Source organism: Eschrichtius robustus, chromosome 20, assembly GCF_028021215.1.
Source record: "Eschrichtius robustus isolate mEscRob2 chromosome 20, mEscRob2.pri, whole genome shotgun sequence".
Classification (NCBI taxonomy): domain Eukaryota; kingdom Metazoa; phylum Chordata; class Mammalia; order Artiodactyla; family Eschrichtiidae; genus Eschrichtius; species Eschrichtius robustus.
In genome coordinates, this window is record NC_090843.1 from 18,003,931 (window position 1) to 18,022,428 (window position 18,498).

At 57.4% G+C, this 18,498-nt stretch overlaps 1 protein-coding gene across 2 annotated transcripts in view; it reads left to right on the forward strand.

Moving 5' to 3' along the window:
- Nucleotides 1-3,384: 3,384 nt before the first annotated feature.
- ARHGAP23 (Rho GTPase activating protein 23) overlaps nt 3,385-18,498 on the forward strand; it is an 80,684-nt gene continuing 65,570 nt past the window's right edge. The window contains exon 1 of one of the 2 annotated variants that reach the window (XM_068530029.1): nt 3,385-3,461. In XM_068530029.1, the coding sequence (XP_068386130.1) occupies nt 3,453-3,461 (9 nt within the window). In that variant the 5' untranslated portion in view covers nt 3,385-3,452. Of the gene's footprint in view, nt 3,462-11,697; nt 11,783-18,498 lie in introns of those variants that run through there. The other variant, XM_068530028.1, reaches the window with a different exon arrangement.

Genomic DNA, 18,498 nt, shown 5'->3' on the forward strand with positions numbered 1-18,498 from the left:
CAGCAGGTGGAGGAGTGAGGCCCGCTGCCCACCGCCCCCCTTCCCCCTCATCTCCTTCTACTCCCTCCTGGGTCCTCCTCCTCCTCCCTCTCCTCTCAGGCCCACGGCACCACTGGGGAGTTGTCTTCCTTACCTGGTGGCTCTCAGCTCCCTTTCCACTCCTCCTGCTCCCCAGGGAGGCCCGGAGGCTACAGAGGCAAAGAGAAGGAGGCTGGGGGGCGGGGGATCAGCACCAGGCTGGAAACTGCCCTTCTTTTCTGTTCCCCGACCCAGCTAAAGGCCGGTGCCACCCTCAGAAGGAGCACCTGGCTGTAGCCAGGGTCTGGCCTCCCAGATTGGGCACAAGGTCGGAAATTTTCACCTGCTGAACTAAAGCTAATAATAACCAGTATAAGATGAATTCATTCAGCTCTTTGTAGAAGGTGCTTATCTTTTTTTTTTTTTTTTAATTTTTGGCTGTGTTGCGTCTTCGTTTCTGTGCGAGGGCTTTCTCTAGTTGCGGCAAGCGGGGGCCACTCTTCATCGCGGTGCGCGAGCCTTTCACCGTCGCGGCCTCTCTTGTTGCGGAGCACAGGCTCCAGACGCGCAGGCTCAGTAGTTGTGGCTCACGGACCTAGTTGCTCCGTGGCATGTGGGATCTTCCCAGACCAGGGCTCGACGAACCCGTGTCCCCCGCATTGGCAGGCAGATTCCCAACCACTGCGCCACCAGGGAAGCCCAGTACTTAGTTTTTATTTATCATTTATGGGGCCTTCGTTGGACCAAGCATTTTATACTCGCATCTCATTTAATCTTTCATCAACCTTGTGAGGTGGTGCTATTATCATTCCTGGTTTACCAGTGAGGAAGCTAGAGCTCAGAGAGGTGAGAATACCTGCCCAAGACCATAAACGGCAGACCCCGGGCTTTGATCTCGGTCTGCCTCCCTCCACCATTACTTGAAACTTCTCAATGAGATGGAAAGTACAATGCTGACCAGACTTGGACATTTTCTTTACCGCCTAAAAGGAGACTTTTGCCCAAGACGCTCATCAAGAGATAAGACTTTCCTCTTTTTAATCTTATGAAGGAGATGAAATAAGACACCTGTCCAACAACCTGAGCTGGGCCCTGCGCCCACCCCTACTGCTGCTCCTCTGAGGTACTGCTGTTGTCGAAGGTTCTGAGCCATGCACAGTAGCTACAGGAATCAGAGTAGGAGCTTGTCGGAGATCCAGCCTGCCAGGGAAGAGGGAGGCCTGGGGTGGTTGCACATGTGGACCCTGCAGGCTGGGGCAGAGACGGTGGGCAGTACCATCACTTCCGTTCACTGGGATTCTCTGCTTGTGAAGCTTCCTGTAGTGCTCAGGGTGCGTTGATAAAATAGCTTCAGGGTCTAGCAATCTAGCCACCATGACTTTGGCTAGTAGGAGTTTACTCTTCAGGGCCAGATCAGCATCTTTGGGGACAGACAGTTCTCAACCTTGCAAAGCCCAAGCCCAGACCTTAGGCCTGGCCAAGCAACCGCTGTTTCAGAGGCCAGCATGGGTGGCTGCTGCTGGGCCACCTCCTCCTCCTTGTTTTCACTTTCAGTGGCTGCTTCAGCCCTGAAAGAGAGCCAGAGGGAAACCAACTGGGAAGAATCGGGCCTGCCTTCCACAGCCCAGGGTCCAGCTCCACCACGGCCTGGGAGAGGCCAGGTCAGGGTTGGGGGCATGTGCTTGCTGGCTAGCACTCTTCTCTGTCTCCTATCTCTTTAGCCCAGGACAGACTCTGTCTGAAGGGACAAAGGGCCCCATTGACCCCATAGCCTTGTGACCCTACCCAAGTCTGTCCCTCCCTTCCCCTGGCAGCCAGCAGGGCACTCACTCTGGTAGCAGACAGGGCCACGAGGCCGCTGAGAGGGCATGGCAGGGAAGCCAAGAGAGGCTGCAGCCAGCTGGGCGGGGAAGACTGGGAGTGCGTGGGTAGTGCCCCCCAGATCCCTGCGAGGAGGGGCGGCTGGGGATGAAGGGCCGCCAGGACTCCTGGCTGCAGTCCCAGGAGCAAAGCAGCAAATACTCTGCAGGGCCAAAGCATGGGAGGGCTGGGGGAGTCCAACCTCAGCCCCAAACGGGACTGCCCCGGGGGGCTCAGGGCCTCCCCAGTCTGCATTCCTGAATTCCTCCCCCTAGCATGCCCCCTACACCCAGGCTATAAAGCCCCCTTTGTCTGGGCCCACTGAGGAGCTTAACTCTCCCCATCTCAGCTTCCAGCCCCCTGCTCCCTCACCCTCTGGTGCCTAACAAAGAGGCCAGGGCGCAGTGAGAAGTGTGAAATCCCCTTCATGTCGCCTGGGCACTGGCCCAGGGGTGTTGGGCAGCCGGCGTCTGCGCACCGATGCCCCAACCCCACTGCCCGCCTCAGGGCAGGTTAATTCCCACCCCTGTCCACTCCGGGACTCCATACTCCTGCCCTGGGCAGCATGCCCTCCTCTCACATGCCTGCTCATGTGATAGCCCCCTCGGTGTGGCCCTGCCCTGACGTGGGCAGGACAGAGGGGCAGTGGGCAGTCAGGAGCCACCCCTGATGGGGGAGCGGGGTCTCAGTGGGGGAGGCAGGCTTTCTGCCACCTCCTTGGCTTTCACCAGAGTTGGTGGCTCCACTGCCCACAAGTCAGGTCCCCAGCTGGTATCTGGAGATCCAGATGACCCTTCTCTGGCAGTGGACAAACAGTTCAGTTCCTCCTCCTGCTTGGCACATGCCTGGGGCATGGTACACGGTGGGCGACAGGAATCTCCATTCCTGCTCCCCACACCCACCCAAGGGCCTCAGAACACATTTGAAGAGAGGCTGAATCCTGGCGACAGGGAGTGGCCCTCCACACCAGCTCCTGTCCTCATGGGGTCACATGGCTCTGAACCCCGCTCACCAGGGCAGGGTCTCCCTATGGTCCAGGTGCTGTGGGTATCTCTGCCCTGCTCTCAGGCAATCGCAGTGGTCTGGGCCATGGGGTCAACTCTGTCACCAAGCTGCTGTGTGACCTTGGGCAAGCCCCTCTGTGGCCCTGTAAAATGCGGGGTGGGGCGCTTCCGACTCCGATAACCTCAGAAATGAAGGGGCTGCCCTTGGAGGGGATCTTCTCTGGAATAACAGTGCCCCCAGGACAGGCAGAACAGTGGGTGTTGGCAGGGATGCGCCCCTGGATGTGTGAGCAGTGTGTATGCATTGTGTGTCTGTGTGTGTGAGCGCTGTGCCTCTACCCGCGGGTGGGGTGGGGTGGGGTGGGGTGGGGCGGGAGGGGCGGGGCGGGGGCGGGGTCTGCGGGCGGGGCCGGAGCGGGGCGGGCCGGGTGGGGGGTCTGGGCTGCCTACACCAGGCGCTCCTTGCGCGCGGCGGTGGCCGGGTGCTGCACCGACTGGGCGCATGGAGGGGCCACCGCCCACTGCGCCCCTCCGGGCTGACGCGGCGAGGACTGCGTAGCGGGCGGCAGCATGGAGCAGGTCAGCGGGCGCGGGTGCGTGTCGGGGAGGGGAGGGCGGGGGGCGTGAGGACTGGATGAGGGTGGGTGCGCCGAGAGGGAGGGGGGCCCGCCACCTTAGGGGGGGTTGGGGCTCTGGAGCTCCGGGCGGAGCTCAGGGGAAGGGATACGGCTGGTGTGACACAGAGCTGGTGAGCGCGCGCGCGCGCACACACACACACACACACACACACACACACGAGTACTCCCCCACCACTGACAAATAGGGAGGCGCTCACCGAGGGCTCACACGCTGCCTCGCTCCCCATCCCCGCTCCAGAAGGAGAGCATTTAGAAGCCCCCCTCCCCACTCGGTAAGGTCCCGGCTCCATCCAGGATCCTAGCAGGCTCTGCATAATGAAGGAGTGACAGAATGTGGTCGTAGAACTACCGGTGACCCTCCCGACCGCCCCCACCCTGTGGGACCTCAAGATACAACCGTCCCCCTCCCCCCTATACATCAAGGGGCTTCTCCCAGCCAGAGTCCCCCTCCATTCCCAGTTACAGCAGGTGCAGCAACTGCTGCCACCATTTCATGGCAGTGAAAAGATGGAGTGGGCTGGGCAGCTTCTTCACATGCCCCCCAGGTAGAGACTTGCAGCCCCAGCCAGGTTCTGGGAGGGCTGTCTTTCACACAGTATCCATCAGAGGAGGTCAGGATGATGGCCCCCTCAGGTCAGAGCACCTCACTCCCTCCACAGAGCTTAGAAAATCCTGGACAAGAGGGGCTGTTCCCCTTAAGTGAGTGGGGGGGCCCTCTATCCTGACTTGCAGCCCCCTGTTCTAAGATGGACAGAATCCTGATGTGGGCTGAAGGGAGGGCTGCCTTGCTCCCTTCCTAATCCTGACTCAGTGAGAGGTCATGGGGGGGATCTGGAGTGGAAGGGTTTTCTGTTCCTGGGTGTGCCTTTAAGTGTCCATACTCCCAGGCTCTGCTTAAAGTGGTGGCCTGGGGCCCTGGGCTCTGAGACACCCTCCCCTCTGTGGCAGAGGGGTTCTTGTGTTCCCTGTGATGGTGGTGAGGAGGGGTGTGGGGAGGGGTAGAGGGTGTGGAGTCAGGGGATGGGGTGATCTTAAGTTGTGGGGGTTGAAGAGGGGCTCTGAGGAGTCATGAAGCACTCTGGGCATCTTCCCTGGGCTGGGCGTGATGTTTGGGGAGGGCCGTGGGCTGGTCTAGTCTCCAGGCCTGCTGGGCATCTTGGCTGTTAATTTAAATGGCCAGTGGCAGCTCCCTGGAGCACCAGGCCTGGCAGCCTGGGAAGGGGACTCCATTCGTCATTCTCTGCTATTGTCATTACTGACTCAACTCCACTCTGAGCACAAAAAGGCAGGGGTTGGGGGGACAGGACTAAAAGCCACTGAATTGTTCACGTTAAAATAGTCAAATTTATGTTATGTGAATTTCACCTCCATTTTTTAAAAAAAGGAGGGGCAGGGCTAGGGGACACCATTACTTTCTGCCTAGAGGACCCTGAATGCATCTCACTGGGCCCGCAGCACGGCCTGAGTTGCTCCTCCATCAGCCTTTCATACTTCTTCTGGGGGTCAGGTGCTGCCCCTTTCCCAGAGGCAGAGCCTGGCTCCCCTGTGCCCTGGCATCGTGGAAGGGAGGACAGACCATGGAGGAGAGTAAGGACATTGGGCTCTTGCCGTGGCCTCATCAAAGGGACACGGGGAGCCCTTGGACATCTGTCCTCTCTGGGCTGCTGTGAAATCCCTGCCAGCTGTGCTGAGCCGTGGCTTTCCAGTCCTTCCTGGGTGTCCTAAGACACCTCTGCTGCGAAGCACAGCAGCCAGCTTGTCCCCTGGACTGTGAGACACCCCACAACCCACAAGGGGACTCTGATGATCAGCACAACCTTGGAGGTGCCCGCGCTGATGTCAGCGCCTTAAGGCAGCTGCAGCCCTGCCAGCCCCGCGGGTGTCGCCAGCTTTCTGGATATGCCGGAAGCATGGTGTGTATGGGGTGCTTCTGAAATCAGAGCTTCTTTCACCACACCAAGGGAAGCTCCTATTTTAAGTTTCCCTTGTGCCCAACCCTCTTGTAAAGCAAAGAATCCTTTTATAGTGCAAGGACCGCCCTGCTGTGTCTGTTTGGTATGTGTGGATTTTGGCATGTAGGGTTTCCTTAAAGGGGAGCACGCCTGGAATCTCTCACAGGGGCTGGAATTGCTGGGCGGGGTGGGTGCCAAGACTAAAGGGCTTGCCCCCCTGTGGTCAGTGCCCTGCCCCTCTTTTCTCTCCATTTAACTCCCCTCACTCCCTCCCAGGGTTGGCTCAGGGCCAGACAGAGGAGCGGGGTGGCGGGGGGGGGGGTGGGGGGGGGTGGGGTGGGGGGGGGGGAGGGGGGGAGCAGCTGCTGGGGATTTCCAGAGCTTCCAGGGGGCGGTGGGAGCCACCCCTGCCCTCCTCCTTTCGCCCCTCCCCTCTGTTCCTCCCCTCCCTCCTTCTCTGCTCTGCTTCTAGGTTCCCCTCCTCTCTCCTCCTCTCCCCACCCCCACCCTCCCAGAAGGGCAGGGAGACAGGGAGGAGAGTGGAGCTGCCCCTCCTCCGTGCAGGGATTTGCAGGGGCCAGGTAGAGCGAGGCAGGGTCTGAGGGCCTGTGGCAGAAGCAGGGCTGCAGGCCAGTTGCTGGCAGAATTTAAAAGCCCTCCCAAAGAATCATGAATTTAGCATCCTGGAGCTGGAAGGGAGTACATGGCCTAGCTCCTCCCAGAGGGGTCGTGCTTCATAGAAAGAGTAAGGGCTTAGTGTCAGACTTCAGCAAAATTACTTAACCTCTCTGAGCCTGTTTCCTCGTTTATGTAATGAGGCTAATAATACCTACCTTACAGTGATGTCATGGGGAGCAATGTTTGTAAAGAAATAATGTTTGTAAAGAGCTCGGCACATAGTAGGTGCTCAACACATTTTAATTCCTTTCCCTTCCATCCTCGTGTTTTCAAGCCCCTGCTAGGTGATGTCACGGTCGTCATAAGTCGTCTCTTAGTCTTGCACACACGCTCATATACACACAGTCCTCACCACCAGCTCTTCAACTGCCCGGTGTCACATAGTGGAGAGCCCTCGGGGCTGAGACCCCAGCCCCAAACCTCTTCCTCTTCCCCAACCGTGACGTACGTTCCCTAACATGATTCCCCTGAGGGGCTGCCAGTTGAAAGCGGCAGGGGTGGGGCATCTTTCGTCCACCCACTGTCCTGATACCAGGGTTTCGCTGGGTGTGGCTTGCTTGCCCTGCTGCCAGCCCAAGGAAGCTGCAGCCTCTCTCTCCACCCCAAGTCAGCTGTCCAAAGGTTGCTGGGCTGGGGCCCCAGCTGTTTGGCAGGTTGCCAATGCCTCTCAGCCCTCGGGCCAGGGGGCTGTACGTCCCTCCTCGACGTGTGTTCAGGTGGGATCCCTCTTACCCAGGATTCCTCAGGGACCTGGCAGCAGGGATGAGGGTAGAGACTGGCATGATCTCGAGTGGACCGTTGCCCCACCCTACACCATTCAAGGAGCTTGATGAGGTCTGAGGTCCTCTCTCCGTGATGCCTGGGGCTCTGCCAGACCTGGGCCCCACCCCTTCCCTAGCTCTCAGCCTTCAGGCCTCCTTTCTCTGCCACCTGCCTGTTAAGGGCCTTCAAGGTCTAGGTCAAACACTACCTCCCAAGGCCCCTGCCTTCTCCTCTCATTATGGAAGGCTCCCTTCTGCTTTGCTCAATGCTCTGCTTGTAGCACCGTCATGGCACCATCCCAGCCATCCTTTGCTGTGCTTGTTGCCCTCCCTGGAATATGAGCTTTTTGAGGACAAGCACATCACCTGGTTCATTCCCCCCTACCCCACACAGCAGTTTGCATGTAGACAGCACTCAATAAATGTCTTTGGACTTGACTGAACTGGGCTACCACCTGCTTTGGAAATGAAAGTTTAGGTGGGCATGGGTTGCTTCGAGGGGACAAGCAGAGGATCTGGAGGCTGAAAGCCAAAGGAACAAGAACAAGTCAGGTCTCTCCTCAGCCCTTCCCTCTAGTCTTGCCCTCCTGCCCTTCTCCACCAGGGGGTGCTCTTTCCCCTTCAATGGAAGGGCAGGCAGCTATTACCAGGTTTATGGTCACCAGCCCTGTAACCCGCCTTCCACCCATTCCTTTGAATCCGTTATCAAACGTGAGCCCTCAGTTGGAGACTGGCAGAGGAGGCCTATTGTTTTCATCTACAGAGAGTGAAACTGAGGTTCAGAGAATATACTTTTCCTTAAAGACATTCAGCTACTAGGTGGGCAGCATGGGAACCTGAACCCTGGCCTTTGGACTCTTGGTTCAGGGCTCCCTGATGACACTGTACAACCCCTTGCTGGCTCCTGGCCCAGGCCTGATCCTGACCCTGGACTGCTCTGGTCTGGGGACTCCCTGACCTCCTCCCATGCTCCTCTCCTAACCCTACCTGGCTCTGGGGAAGGCGGGTTCTTCCTCTGGCAAGACTCTGCGTTCTTTTTCCTCTACTCCACTCATCACCCCCTCAGGCTCTCTCCCTTGGCTTCTCCTCCACAACCAAAAAGCCTGCTCAAGTGTCCGCCATCCAAATGGAGTCATGCCTCACCTCGACTCACCTGTGCTGTCCGGCTGTCCTTTCCCGGTAACTGTCTCAGCGGCCCAATTCCATTTCACCACCCTCCCTTTTTCACCACCCCCCCTTTTTTTTTTTTTTTAATTTCTTCACCCTTGATGCTTTTCCTCACCGCACAGTCTGGCCTCCACCCCACCCGTCCCCTGCCTGACACAGTGCCGCTTCCTCTGGCTCTCTCTCCTCAGTCCTCCTTGCTGCCTCTTCCTTCCTCACCTGCCCCGAAAGGTGAGTGCCCTTGGGTCCCAACCTACATCTGGTCTCCGCTCTGCGCTGTCCCTGGAGAATCTGAACCACACTCCTGATCCACCGATGACTTCCAAAGCCATGTATGTTTCTAGCTCAGGCCTCTCTTCAGGGAGATGGACCCAGGGTTCGAGCTGCCAATCACTACTCCACCAGCAACACAGCCTGCAGGTTAAGTGTGTGGACTCTGGAACCCAAAGGCGTGGGTTCAAATCCTGCATGGCCTTGGGTAAGATACTCAAGCCCTCTGGGCCTCAGTGTCCTTAGCCGTAAATGAGGATTATAATATCTGTTTCACAGCTCCTTTGTAAGGCTGATTTGGAATAATGTATACAAAGGATTACTTAGCCCAGTGCCTGGCATGTCCCTTCTCCCTGAGAACACTCCAGACAACTCATCTACCTAATATTCTGAGCGAGAAACCTTGGAGTTGTTCTAGACTCTTCCATTTCCTTCCCGCAACTCCCATTTGGTCAACAAGATCCGGGGGCCTCTGATGATTGGTGCTCCCTGCCCAGGTGCAGGGCCCCCCAACCTGGCCGCCCACCCCTGGCTCCTTGCTGCCCTCCGTTCTCTTCCACGTCTTGCCACAGTGGCCATGGCACATCTCCGCTTAAATCCCTGCCCTAAGCCAGGCTAGAATCTAAGTGCCTCAGGCACAGTCACTCCACAGTAACATCCCCACCCGCATTTCCTTCCTCATCCCTCCATGCTTCCTGCCCACGAAACTTCCCTTTCCGCCTGGCTCCAGCCACACTGCTAGAGTCTGCTCTCTCCTGCCTCCCTGCCTTTGTCCATGATAGTCTTTCTCCCCCCATTGCCCACCGCACCCCGTCCCATCCGTGATGCCCTCAAAAGGTCACGGCCACCTGCTTCTGGAAGACTTCCTCTGCTTCTCCAGCCTCCCATGGCTCCTTTTCTGGGATCTCACAGTAGAGTCAGGATTGGTAAGGCCAGGACCCCTCAAGGGAAGGAGCTAAGCCTTATCTCCTATCCCCAGGGGCAACCTCCACTCTCCCACCCATGGTATATCAGGACTCCCAATAAACATTTGTGAATGAAGGGAGGTGATTGGGCTGGGAGAGGAATTTAGAAAGAGGGGGAGTATAAAGAGGGTCCTCAGTGAGGGACACCCTCCATCCCATGTTGGGCTTCACTGCCCTAATCCCCAGAGAAAGAGTGTGCCAGGAATAGAGTGGATTTGGGGGGCGTGGATGGTGGGATGCAGGGAATGAGACACAGTCGTCAAAGGGGATGGGGAGCCAGGACGGAAAGGAAGAATGAAAGAGGTGCTGGAGAAGGTGGATGGGGGAGGGCTGGGACAGGATGGGGGTGCAGGTCAAGGTGCAGGAAGAGGTGGGAAGGGCAGCAGGGTGGGGGAAGAGCGCACTTTCTGGGAAGTGGGAGAGGGTGGGGGAGGTGAGTGCAGTGCATTGTGGAGGGAGGAATTGCCTGCCGGCCAGTGTGAGCTCATTTCCTCTCACCGCCTCCTGCAGTGTCTGAGGGCATCAGGCTCTGGAAAAAGTGAGCCAGGGGCACCCCAGAGGCCACCACCCTCCTCCCCTTCCCCACAGCCTCAGTCCAGTCTGGATCTCAGATGCCACCACTCCCCCCTTACACATTTGTTTTGAGAGGAAAGGACCCCTGAACCAGGGTGGCAGCAAGCCTTGGACTGTTGGAGCCACAGGGCAGAAAGAGGCAGACAGAGGGACCTGGTTTAAGATTAAGCAAGAAAATACAGGCAGTATGATGGATTACCGTTAGATAGCAGGAAGAACTTCTCAGAAGTGGGGCATAATTCCAGCTGCACGTGACCTTGATGAAGAGAGGTGGGGAATGAAGGAGTCCTTAACTGCCCTTCCATTATTACAAAAGCATCCCTTTCCATTGACTTCCAGGGAATTTAAAATAAATTAAATAAAACATAAGATTTAAAAACAAGTCAACATCTCCTTCCTCAGGTTTACAGGAGTAAGGATGTTCTAGTAGGTGTCTGGGCCATACTGCCCCCTGCAGGGCCTGACTCCCTGATCCTGAGGGGTCCAGGACTTGGGGCTGATCCACTCTCAGGAGTCGGGATGGTGGTGGTGGTGGAGCAAAGAGGTTTTATGAGGCTCACTGCCCCAGAGTGGGTGGGCCATTTCAGCAGGCAGAGTCGGCCTTCCCACTTTCATTGCCTGCCTTGCCCAAATCATATTCCTATTTATCTATGGTCTCTGCCTTCCTTTCTTCACAATCTGGGTGAAGGAATGCAGGAGCCCTTTAAAACTACAAAAAGGCAAGGGAAAGAGGTAAGCATAGGCTGTAAAAAATAGAAGGTAGGAAGGATGTTAGTTAGATAGCAGAAAGAACTTTCCAGCAGAAACTAAGGACTGAGAGACTGTCCCTTCCTGGATCATCAGGGGATGGGCTGCAGGGGTCCTGCTTGGGGGCAGGGAAATGAGAAATTGACTCAGGACCCCGACGGTTCTTTGGGCCCAGCTCAGAGTGAAGCTGGGAAGGGAGGCTGTGGGAGCTTGTGATTGGGAGGCCTGGAGGGTCTCTGCTCTTACTGTCACCCACTGCAGAGTGGGTCTGTGGGCTGTCTAGAGGCCTGAGCCACAGGCTGGCTGGGTGGGGGTCTGAAGGGCTGGGGCACCTGCCTCTCTCTTACAGCCTGCATGGGATCCTGGGCTGAGACTCTGCCTGGGAGGGGTGTCCTAGATTGAGGGGCATGAAGCCCCTGGAAGTTCCCCTGTTACCCTCGTCGCCCTCCTCCTCCCCCTTGGGTATAACCATCTCTGCCCTTGTCTCAGCTTCCGTGAGTGTCTGGATGGAAGGCTCTCTAAGCCTTTTTTCTGTCTCTCCCTCTCTTCCAACCTGTGTCTCTTCATCTTTGTCTTTGATTTTCTCTGCCTCTCTCTACTCTGTCTCTGTCGTGTCCCTGCCTCTCTCATGCTTTCTGGCTCTCTCCGTCTCTGTTTCTGACTATCTCTGTCTGGCTGTGTTTCTCTCTGCTTTCCTTTCCCTTCCTTCCTCCCTCCCTCCCTCTCTCGGTGCTAGTTCTGTGTGTTCTGTGCCGTAGTCCTCTTTCCTCGGCCGGCCCGGATCACCGTCTATCTGGGCTGGTCCCCTGGAGGCCGGCCCAAACCCTCTCTAAGACCATCTCTCTTCCGCTGGCTGTGTTCTGCCCCCTAGCTCCGCTGCCTGCGCCAACCCCTGCCTCAGCCCTCTGTACCAGTCTGCTACCCTAACAGGAGGCCGAGGGTGCGCCCCTTTAGGAGCGCAGGAGGAGGAGGAGCGAAGAGACGCTCCACCCCTCCGCGTTCGGCCCCGCCCCTCCGGCCCCGCCCCTCCCTGGTCCCTGCCCGCGCCCCCAAGCAGTGCCCTGGCAGCAGAGCCGCAGCTGCCGCCCGATGAATGGAGTCGCCTTCTGCCTGGTCGGGATCCCGCCCCGCCCGGAGCCCCGGCCCCCCAAGGTGAGGGTGCTGAGCCAGGGGAGGGGGCGGATCCAGGCGCTAACGGGAAGCTGGCAGCTGGGGCCGGGGTCGCTGCGCCCCCGCTCGGCGGGCACAGCCTGGGGCGCACGGCGCGGGCACCACGGGCATGGCTGCAGGGAACATCGGCTGGTGGCCGGGGAGGGGGCCGGAGCGCGAGCTGCCCTGGGCAGGGGGCGGGAAGGAAGAAGGCAGGCAGGGGGCCGGGGCTAGCACGGGGCTGCCAGGGCCGGGGGCACCGACCCGGGCGGCGGTGCCAGGCCCCCAGCGGCCGGGCAGCGGGGGCGGGAGGCCCGCGCCTTTTGTCCGGGTTTTCCAGGCGGGGCGCCTGCCGCCGTTTCCTCTGCCCGAGTTTTCGTTTTCCGTTGGCGAGGCCCCGGCACAGCTGGAGGGAGAGGGAGTGGGGGAGGGGTTCCTGGAGCGGGATGTCCTTGGCCACTGTGGCCGGACACCCCCTCCCTGCGCCACACTCCCCGCGCTGCCGGGCCGGACCGCCCGACGAGCTGCCCGGCGCGGGTCCACCGCCCCCCAGGGGAAGAGAAACAGGCCGGGGACCCTTGGTCTTGCAGGCGCGGCTGCCCTCCCCTCTGCCCTCTCGGGCTGGCTGTGGGTGGGTCTCGGCTGGCTGTGGGTGGGTCTCGGCACGGGGTGCCAGGGGCATTACTCAGCGCTGGGCTGCTTTGCTTGGGTTCTTTCATTTGCCGGCTGGCTGCTGAGGCTGGGGAGGGCCAGCAGGGGCCTCCGGGCCCCACTGGGGCCAGCACCCTACCTCTGAGCCTGACTGCCCCATTCCGCTGGAGCACCCCAACATGCACTCCACCCCTTTCCAAGTCGAAGGGTTGAACACTGTCAGGCCAGTCATTTTCTGAGCTTGAAAAAGAAGTTTCCTGGGGGTCCAGGTTGGGATCAAGACCTGGGCTGAGGAGGTCTCTTCCTCTTTTGACGGGGCTGGAGGGTTTAGGGCCATTCCTCCCCAACCATCCCCTCAGTGTTGGAGCTGGGGTCTGGTGCTTTGCAAACTCTGAGACTGGTGTGTATCTCAGTAGCTGGATGTAGGCACAGTTCTCCCTTGGTCTGCATCTCTATCCCCTGACTCCCCCTCCACCTTTCAGCCAAAGTGTTTCCTAACTAGAAACTTGAATTTCAGGGTGGACTGGGGATGGAAGTGAAGGTCATTATCGTCAAGTTCCTTGGATTCCCACCCCCCACCCTCCAACACACACACACACCAACACCTACTTCATCTCCACCCCCCCTACTATCTCCACCCCCAGCCCCAGCCTGTGGCCTAGCTGTGGGAGTGCAGGGGAGGTGTTTGATCCCCTGGGGTTCTTCCCCTCTGCCAGGGCAACAGCCCCATTCCCCAGAACGGCTGCTCTCACTGAGATGTGCTCACTGGCCTGCGATTTGAATCTCAATTACATAACCAGTCATTTCGCCTCCAAACACAGCCCAGAGGCTCCCAGCCCCAGCCTCTTCTTCCACTTGCTCACAAGGTGGTTGGGTCCACCGTAGGTTTCTGGGAGCTCCAAGTTCCTGCATCTGAAGCCCCTCCCTCCCCTTGGGAATGATGAGAGCAGTAAATCCTTCAATGCTGGATTTGAGGGCCTCAAAAGCCCTGGGAGCAGGCAGGGTGTGTATTAGGGTCTGAGACTACACAGCGACAGTGCCAGGTCTAGAACCCGGGTCTTCTGATGGGAGTCACAGCACAAGATGAAGCTCTAGGGAGGGGAGCATTATTAGGAAGGTGCCTTTGGGACACCATGGGGAATGGGGCAGGCTTTTGAGGATCTCAGCTCAAACAGAGAGGGACTGGATGCTGGGAATAGGCCTTGTGTTTGGGCAGCCTGGATGGGGACCTCTGTGCCCCCGCATCAGGCCAACCCTGAGCTCAGGGGCAAGGGGAGCAGGAGGCCAGTCTGGCCCCCAGGGGTGCAGCAGTTTTGGCATGGAGTGGGGGATGAGGAAGGGTGCTGGTTACAGAACAGGGCAGTGCAGTAGTGGGCAGACGCATTTATTGCTTCATCCTTTATCTCAGGGATACTTAAGAAGGACTTCATGATGTATCAGATTAAAAGAGAGTCTACAAAGGAGAATGGAATAAGTTACCAAATGAGGGATTGCAATTAGCCATTTGGAAGAACTTCTAGGGAGAGGCGTACGAGCTGCAGCCTCCCAGGTGAACCTGGAGCATCACGCAGGGAAGTTTCCTCCAGTATAGTGGGTTAGGTAGATTCCTGCAATGTTGGATTCCAGTGTAAAAATCTGGAGAGATTCATGGGAGATGCAAATATACTCAAATGAGCATATGTATTAGTGCCTGAAAAAAATGTGTTTTAAGGATGGAGAATTGCTCTAACAGTATAGCTGATAGCTAAGGCATAGATAGCAATTACTCTAGGCCAGGATTTATATAAGTTACCTCATTTAATCCTCACAAAACCACCGTGACGTGGGTGCTGTTATTATCCTCATTTTTCAGTTGAGGACACTGAGGCACAGAGAGCCAATAGCTTGGCCAAAATCCCATCGCTAACAAGTGGCAGAGCCAGGGTAGGAACCCAGCAGTCTGGCTCAAGTTCATGGTCTCACTCCACTACCCTGCTTTTCATGACCTGCCTTGTCTGCTGTCACTCCCTGAATCTGGGTCTGTCTTGGATACAAGCCAAGATCAAGGTCAACCTCTTGCTGGATTGGAGCTTGGTTGCTTTCAGCTGGGACACGGATGGGGACAAGAGGTCTCAGGGTGGCAAAGCCTCAGGTATCCATCCATGATTGTTGGGTGGGGAATCAGCTCATTTACTCCACCAACCCCCCATCCCGTCCTATGCTAGCCCACCGCACTTGGGCTGTGGCTTGGTTCATTGGTGTTTTCCTTCCAAAGGGGCATCAGCCCTGCTCTATTGGCTGCAGGGGTTCAAAGGTGAGATATTGGCTTGGTCAGGGATTTGGACAAAGCCTGGTTTTAATTATCCTGCTCTCTCTCCCTCCCCAGAGAGAGCCATGAATAGGGCCTGTGGGAGCTGGCTCTGCCTTTCCCCTAGTACCCTCCACCCCCTTCAAACAACCCGCCTTTAGATCCAGGCCTCCCTCTTTCATGTGAAATTGTGCCAGCTCGTCAGCAGGGCAGTGCCAGTCAGTACCAGGCAGGCGTCTCCTCTTCACTGCCTCAGTGGGACGACAGGCTGGGATGGCCTTGGGACTGGACTCTGGGGCGAGTTTAAAGCTCTATGGGGGTGGAGTGTATTCATCATCTATCAGAGTGGGTCAGGACCAGAGGGGTCATCTTGTCCAACAGTGGGGAACCTGAGGCCAGAGAGTGGCCAAGGTCAGATAGGCCGGGAGTGGTGGACATGAACCCAGGGGTTCTGACTCCTGGGCTCCCAGGCCATGCCTTTCCCCACACAGTTCTGTCCCGGCTGCCGCCCTCCAGTGCAGGGTTCTGAGACTAGGCCCCAGGAAGGGAAAAGGAGGGCAGGGAGGAGCAGGGACAAGTGGACAGTGTGTCCCGTTCATCTCTGTGTCCCCAGTGGCCAGCACAGTGCCTGGCACAGAGCGGCCCTCCATAAATGTTTGTGAAGTGCAGGCCGGGAGCAGCCCCTCCCCTGGCCTCGTGGGTGCCCCGTGCCCAGCTCTGCCCCAGCATTGTGATGTTTGGTCTACACATCAGTCTCCCCTGCCGGACTGGGAAAATAATCATAGCAACTACTTCCACAGTGCTGACCACTGGGTACATTATTCCTATCCATTTGACAGATGAAGAAACTGGCACAAAGAATTATGTGGCTTCCCGAGGTCACACAGCTAGTAAGTGGCAGAGCTAGGGAGTTGACTGTGATTATTCCAAGCAGCCCCAGAGGTGTCATGTTTATCTTGGTGCCACAGAGCCTGGTATGCAGCCAGTACTCCGAGAATGTTTGTTGACTGACTGACTCACTGACTCACTGACAGTGTATGGAAAAATCACAGAATCCTGTAATCCTTTGGAAGTAGCTGGGTTGGAGTCTTGGGAAAGTAGCCTAGAGGAGCATCGTTTTGTTATCTTTGCCAGGAGTGCCTGAGCCAAACCTAGAGAGGAAAGGAAAGCTCACCCTGGGGAATTCCCTGGCAGTCCAGTGGTTAGGACTCCGTGCCCTCACAGCAGGGGGCACGGGTTCCATCCCTGATGGGGGAATTAAGATCCTGCAAGCCCCGCCTGGTGTGGCCAAAAAAAACCCACGCCCTATCAGTACTGCCCTCCAAGGCTTAACAACAGCCACTGGGGCCCCTCAGCTTTCTGACTTCTCTCTTGCTCCCACTCCCCTCCCTTCCTCCTGCAGAGTTCCAAGGGGATGGCGCTGAGCAATGGGCAGGTGGGAAAAGACTACAGGCTGGATTAAAGATGTCTGTTCCTTTTTCATCTCTGTGGCCCTGAGATGTTCAGCCCAATGCATCACCTTTGTGGAAGATTCTGTGCCTTTCAAGTTGGAGGGTGGACGGAGGAGTGTCAGGTTTGGGACAGGGCCTGTCATAGTTATCAATTCTCCATCTCTCACCTCCAGTCCTAAACCTGAGTCCCAAGGTCACCTCCTCCAACCTCCTCCAACCTGCGTACCCCTAGGCTGGTGACCTCTTCCCCTCTGACTCTCCCTGCTTCCCACTGGCTGGGTCTGTCACTATCCCCAGGCCACACTTCATCTGCTGACAAAGGCTGGTGGGAGCTAACTAGGAAAAAAGAAGTGTGGTGGGTGTGGTCTGCCTTCTCGTATTGACAAGCAACCTCGGGGGAGATGAGAGGCCCAGGCCTGGCACGGCCCCTGGTACACTGGGAGGCACATTGGGTGTCTAGGCCCTGCCTTCAGCCTGAGGGGGTTCACATTTCAGCTTTACCCCTTATTCACTATGTGACCTTGACCAAGTTACTTAGTTAGTTGTTTTTAGCCTCCATTTTCTCATCCCTGAAATAGTCCCTCAAAATTGTTGAGAGGATTAAATGAGGTAATACAGGTAAACTGGCTGACATTTGGTAATCTCAACTATTAGCAGCAACTGGATGGAAATGAGAACAACACAATTTGGGCTCAGTAAATAAAGAGAACCCTTTATGGTCGGAGTAATCTGAAGAGCTGTCCCTGGAGGTAATGAGGCCCCTGTCAGTGGAGGTGAGCAAGCACAGACTAGACTAGAGAGAATTCAGGCGTTGGGTGAGGGGTTGACAGAGAAAACCTTAAGGACCCTGCTTTGGGATCAGCGCCATGTGGTAGGAAATTAGAGGAGCAGGCGAGACCTGGTTCCCGCTGTTGGGAACTGGGGAGCGGAGTGAGAGGTTGGCTGCTGTGGTTTGGGCTAGGAGGCTCCTCTGAGGAGAGGGAGTCCTGAGAGGCTGCCTGGAGGAGGCCTGGAAGGATGGGCATGGTTCTGATGGGTGGGAGAAGCGGGGAGGCCACTGCAGGCCAGGAAGGGCTTGGTGGCTGAGGGGCGGTGCGGTGCCTGGACCACTGGCTCTGAAGTCAGCCCAAGGCTGCCTCCACATCCTGGCTGCCCAAAGGGGTTGGGTGTATGGTGGGGGTGGGGAACTGGTAGTTCCCTGACCCCCCACCCCCCAGACTCTCCTGGACGAGGGGCCAGGGCTACTCCCTGTGGCAAAGAGCCGGGGCCTGTAAGGAAGGGAACTGTGGAAAGAAAGACTTCTTATGCCCAGCGCATTTGGGGGCGTCTGGGGGTCGGGGGAACAGTGGGGCCTTTGTCCCCAGCCACCGGGAATCTGGCCGAGCAGCCAGCCCTGGGTCTGGCTGGGCCCTCGGCAGGCAGGTCCTCTTTGAAGTGACCCTTTCAAAGCTCAGCCTGAATCCCTGCGAGGAGAGAACTTGGGGCGGAGCGTGGGGATGACTGAGACCCACAAGCCAAGGATGGAAACAGACCCAGGACTGGCCCCTTTGGCGGGAGGGCTGGGGGGAGGTGTGTGGGCCGGAGGAATGTGGTCAGGCTAGGGGGACATGTGGGAGCCATGTGGGAGGACAACCACTCCAGGGTCTTGGCCCCCAAGTGAGGGTTAATTAGGGAAGGACAGAGTTCATTTTGGCCTGGTTTCCAACAGTCCCTAGCTTGACTTCTCTCTGACTCTGGGCTCCTAAATCTGCAGCTTTTTCCTTTGTAATTTCCTCAGAGAGTGTGAGAGCTCCTTGGAGAGAATTGGGTGTAGACGCAGGACTTAGAGGCCTCGGTAGGAGGGAAGGGTGGAGATCTGGGCTAGCCTGAGAGCCCGGAAAGGCTGGAAGGGGATGCTGCAGTGCAGACCCCTACCCTCCACCACAGAGTTTCCACCATTCTCCAAAAGAGAGCGAGGGAGTGGGGAGAGATGCCTCCACCATTCTCCGAAAGAGAGCGAGGGAGTGGGGAGAGACGCCCCCGAGAAAGGGAACATCTTTGTAAGCTTTAGCTGGACAGATATTAGAGACCGCCCCACCCCACCCCCCCCCCGCCTCCCCACTTGGCTCAAAGGGAAACTGAGGCCTAGAGAAAGGCCAAGGCCAAGAGATTAGAAGCAGAGGGGAAGGGACAAGCAAAAGTGGGAGGAAGAGGGAGGTTGGACACCAGGCGAGAAGTGGGTTCAGGCTGCTGAGTTCTAATCCGAGGGTAGTGGAGAAGTGCCCATGGTCTCTCCAGCCCTGACCTGCTGTGATTCCATGAACCGGGGGAAAGGAAGGGGCAAGTTTCTG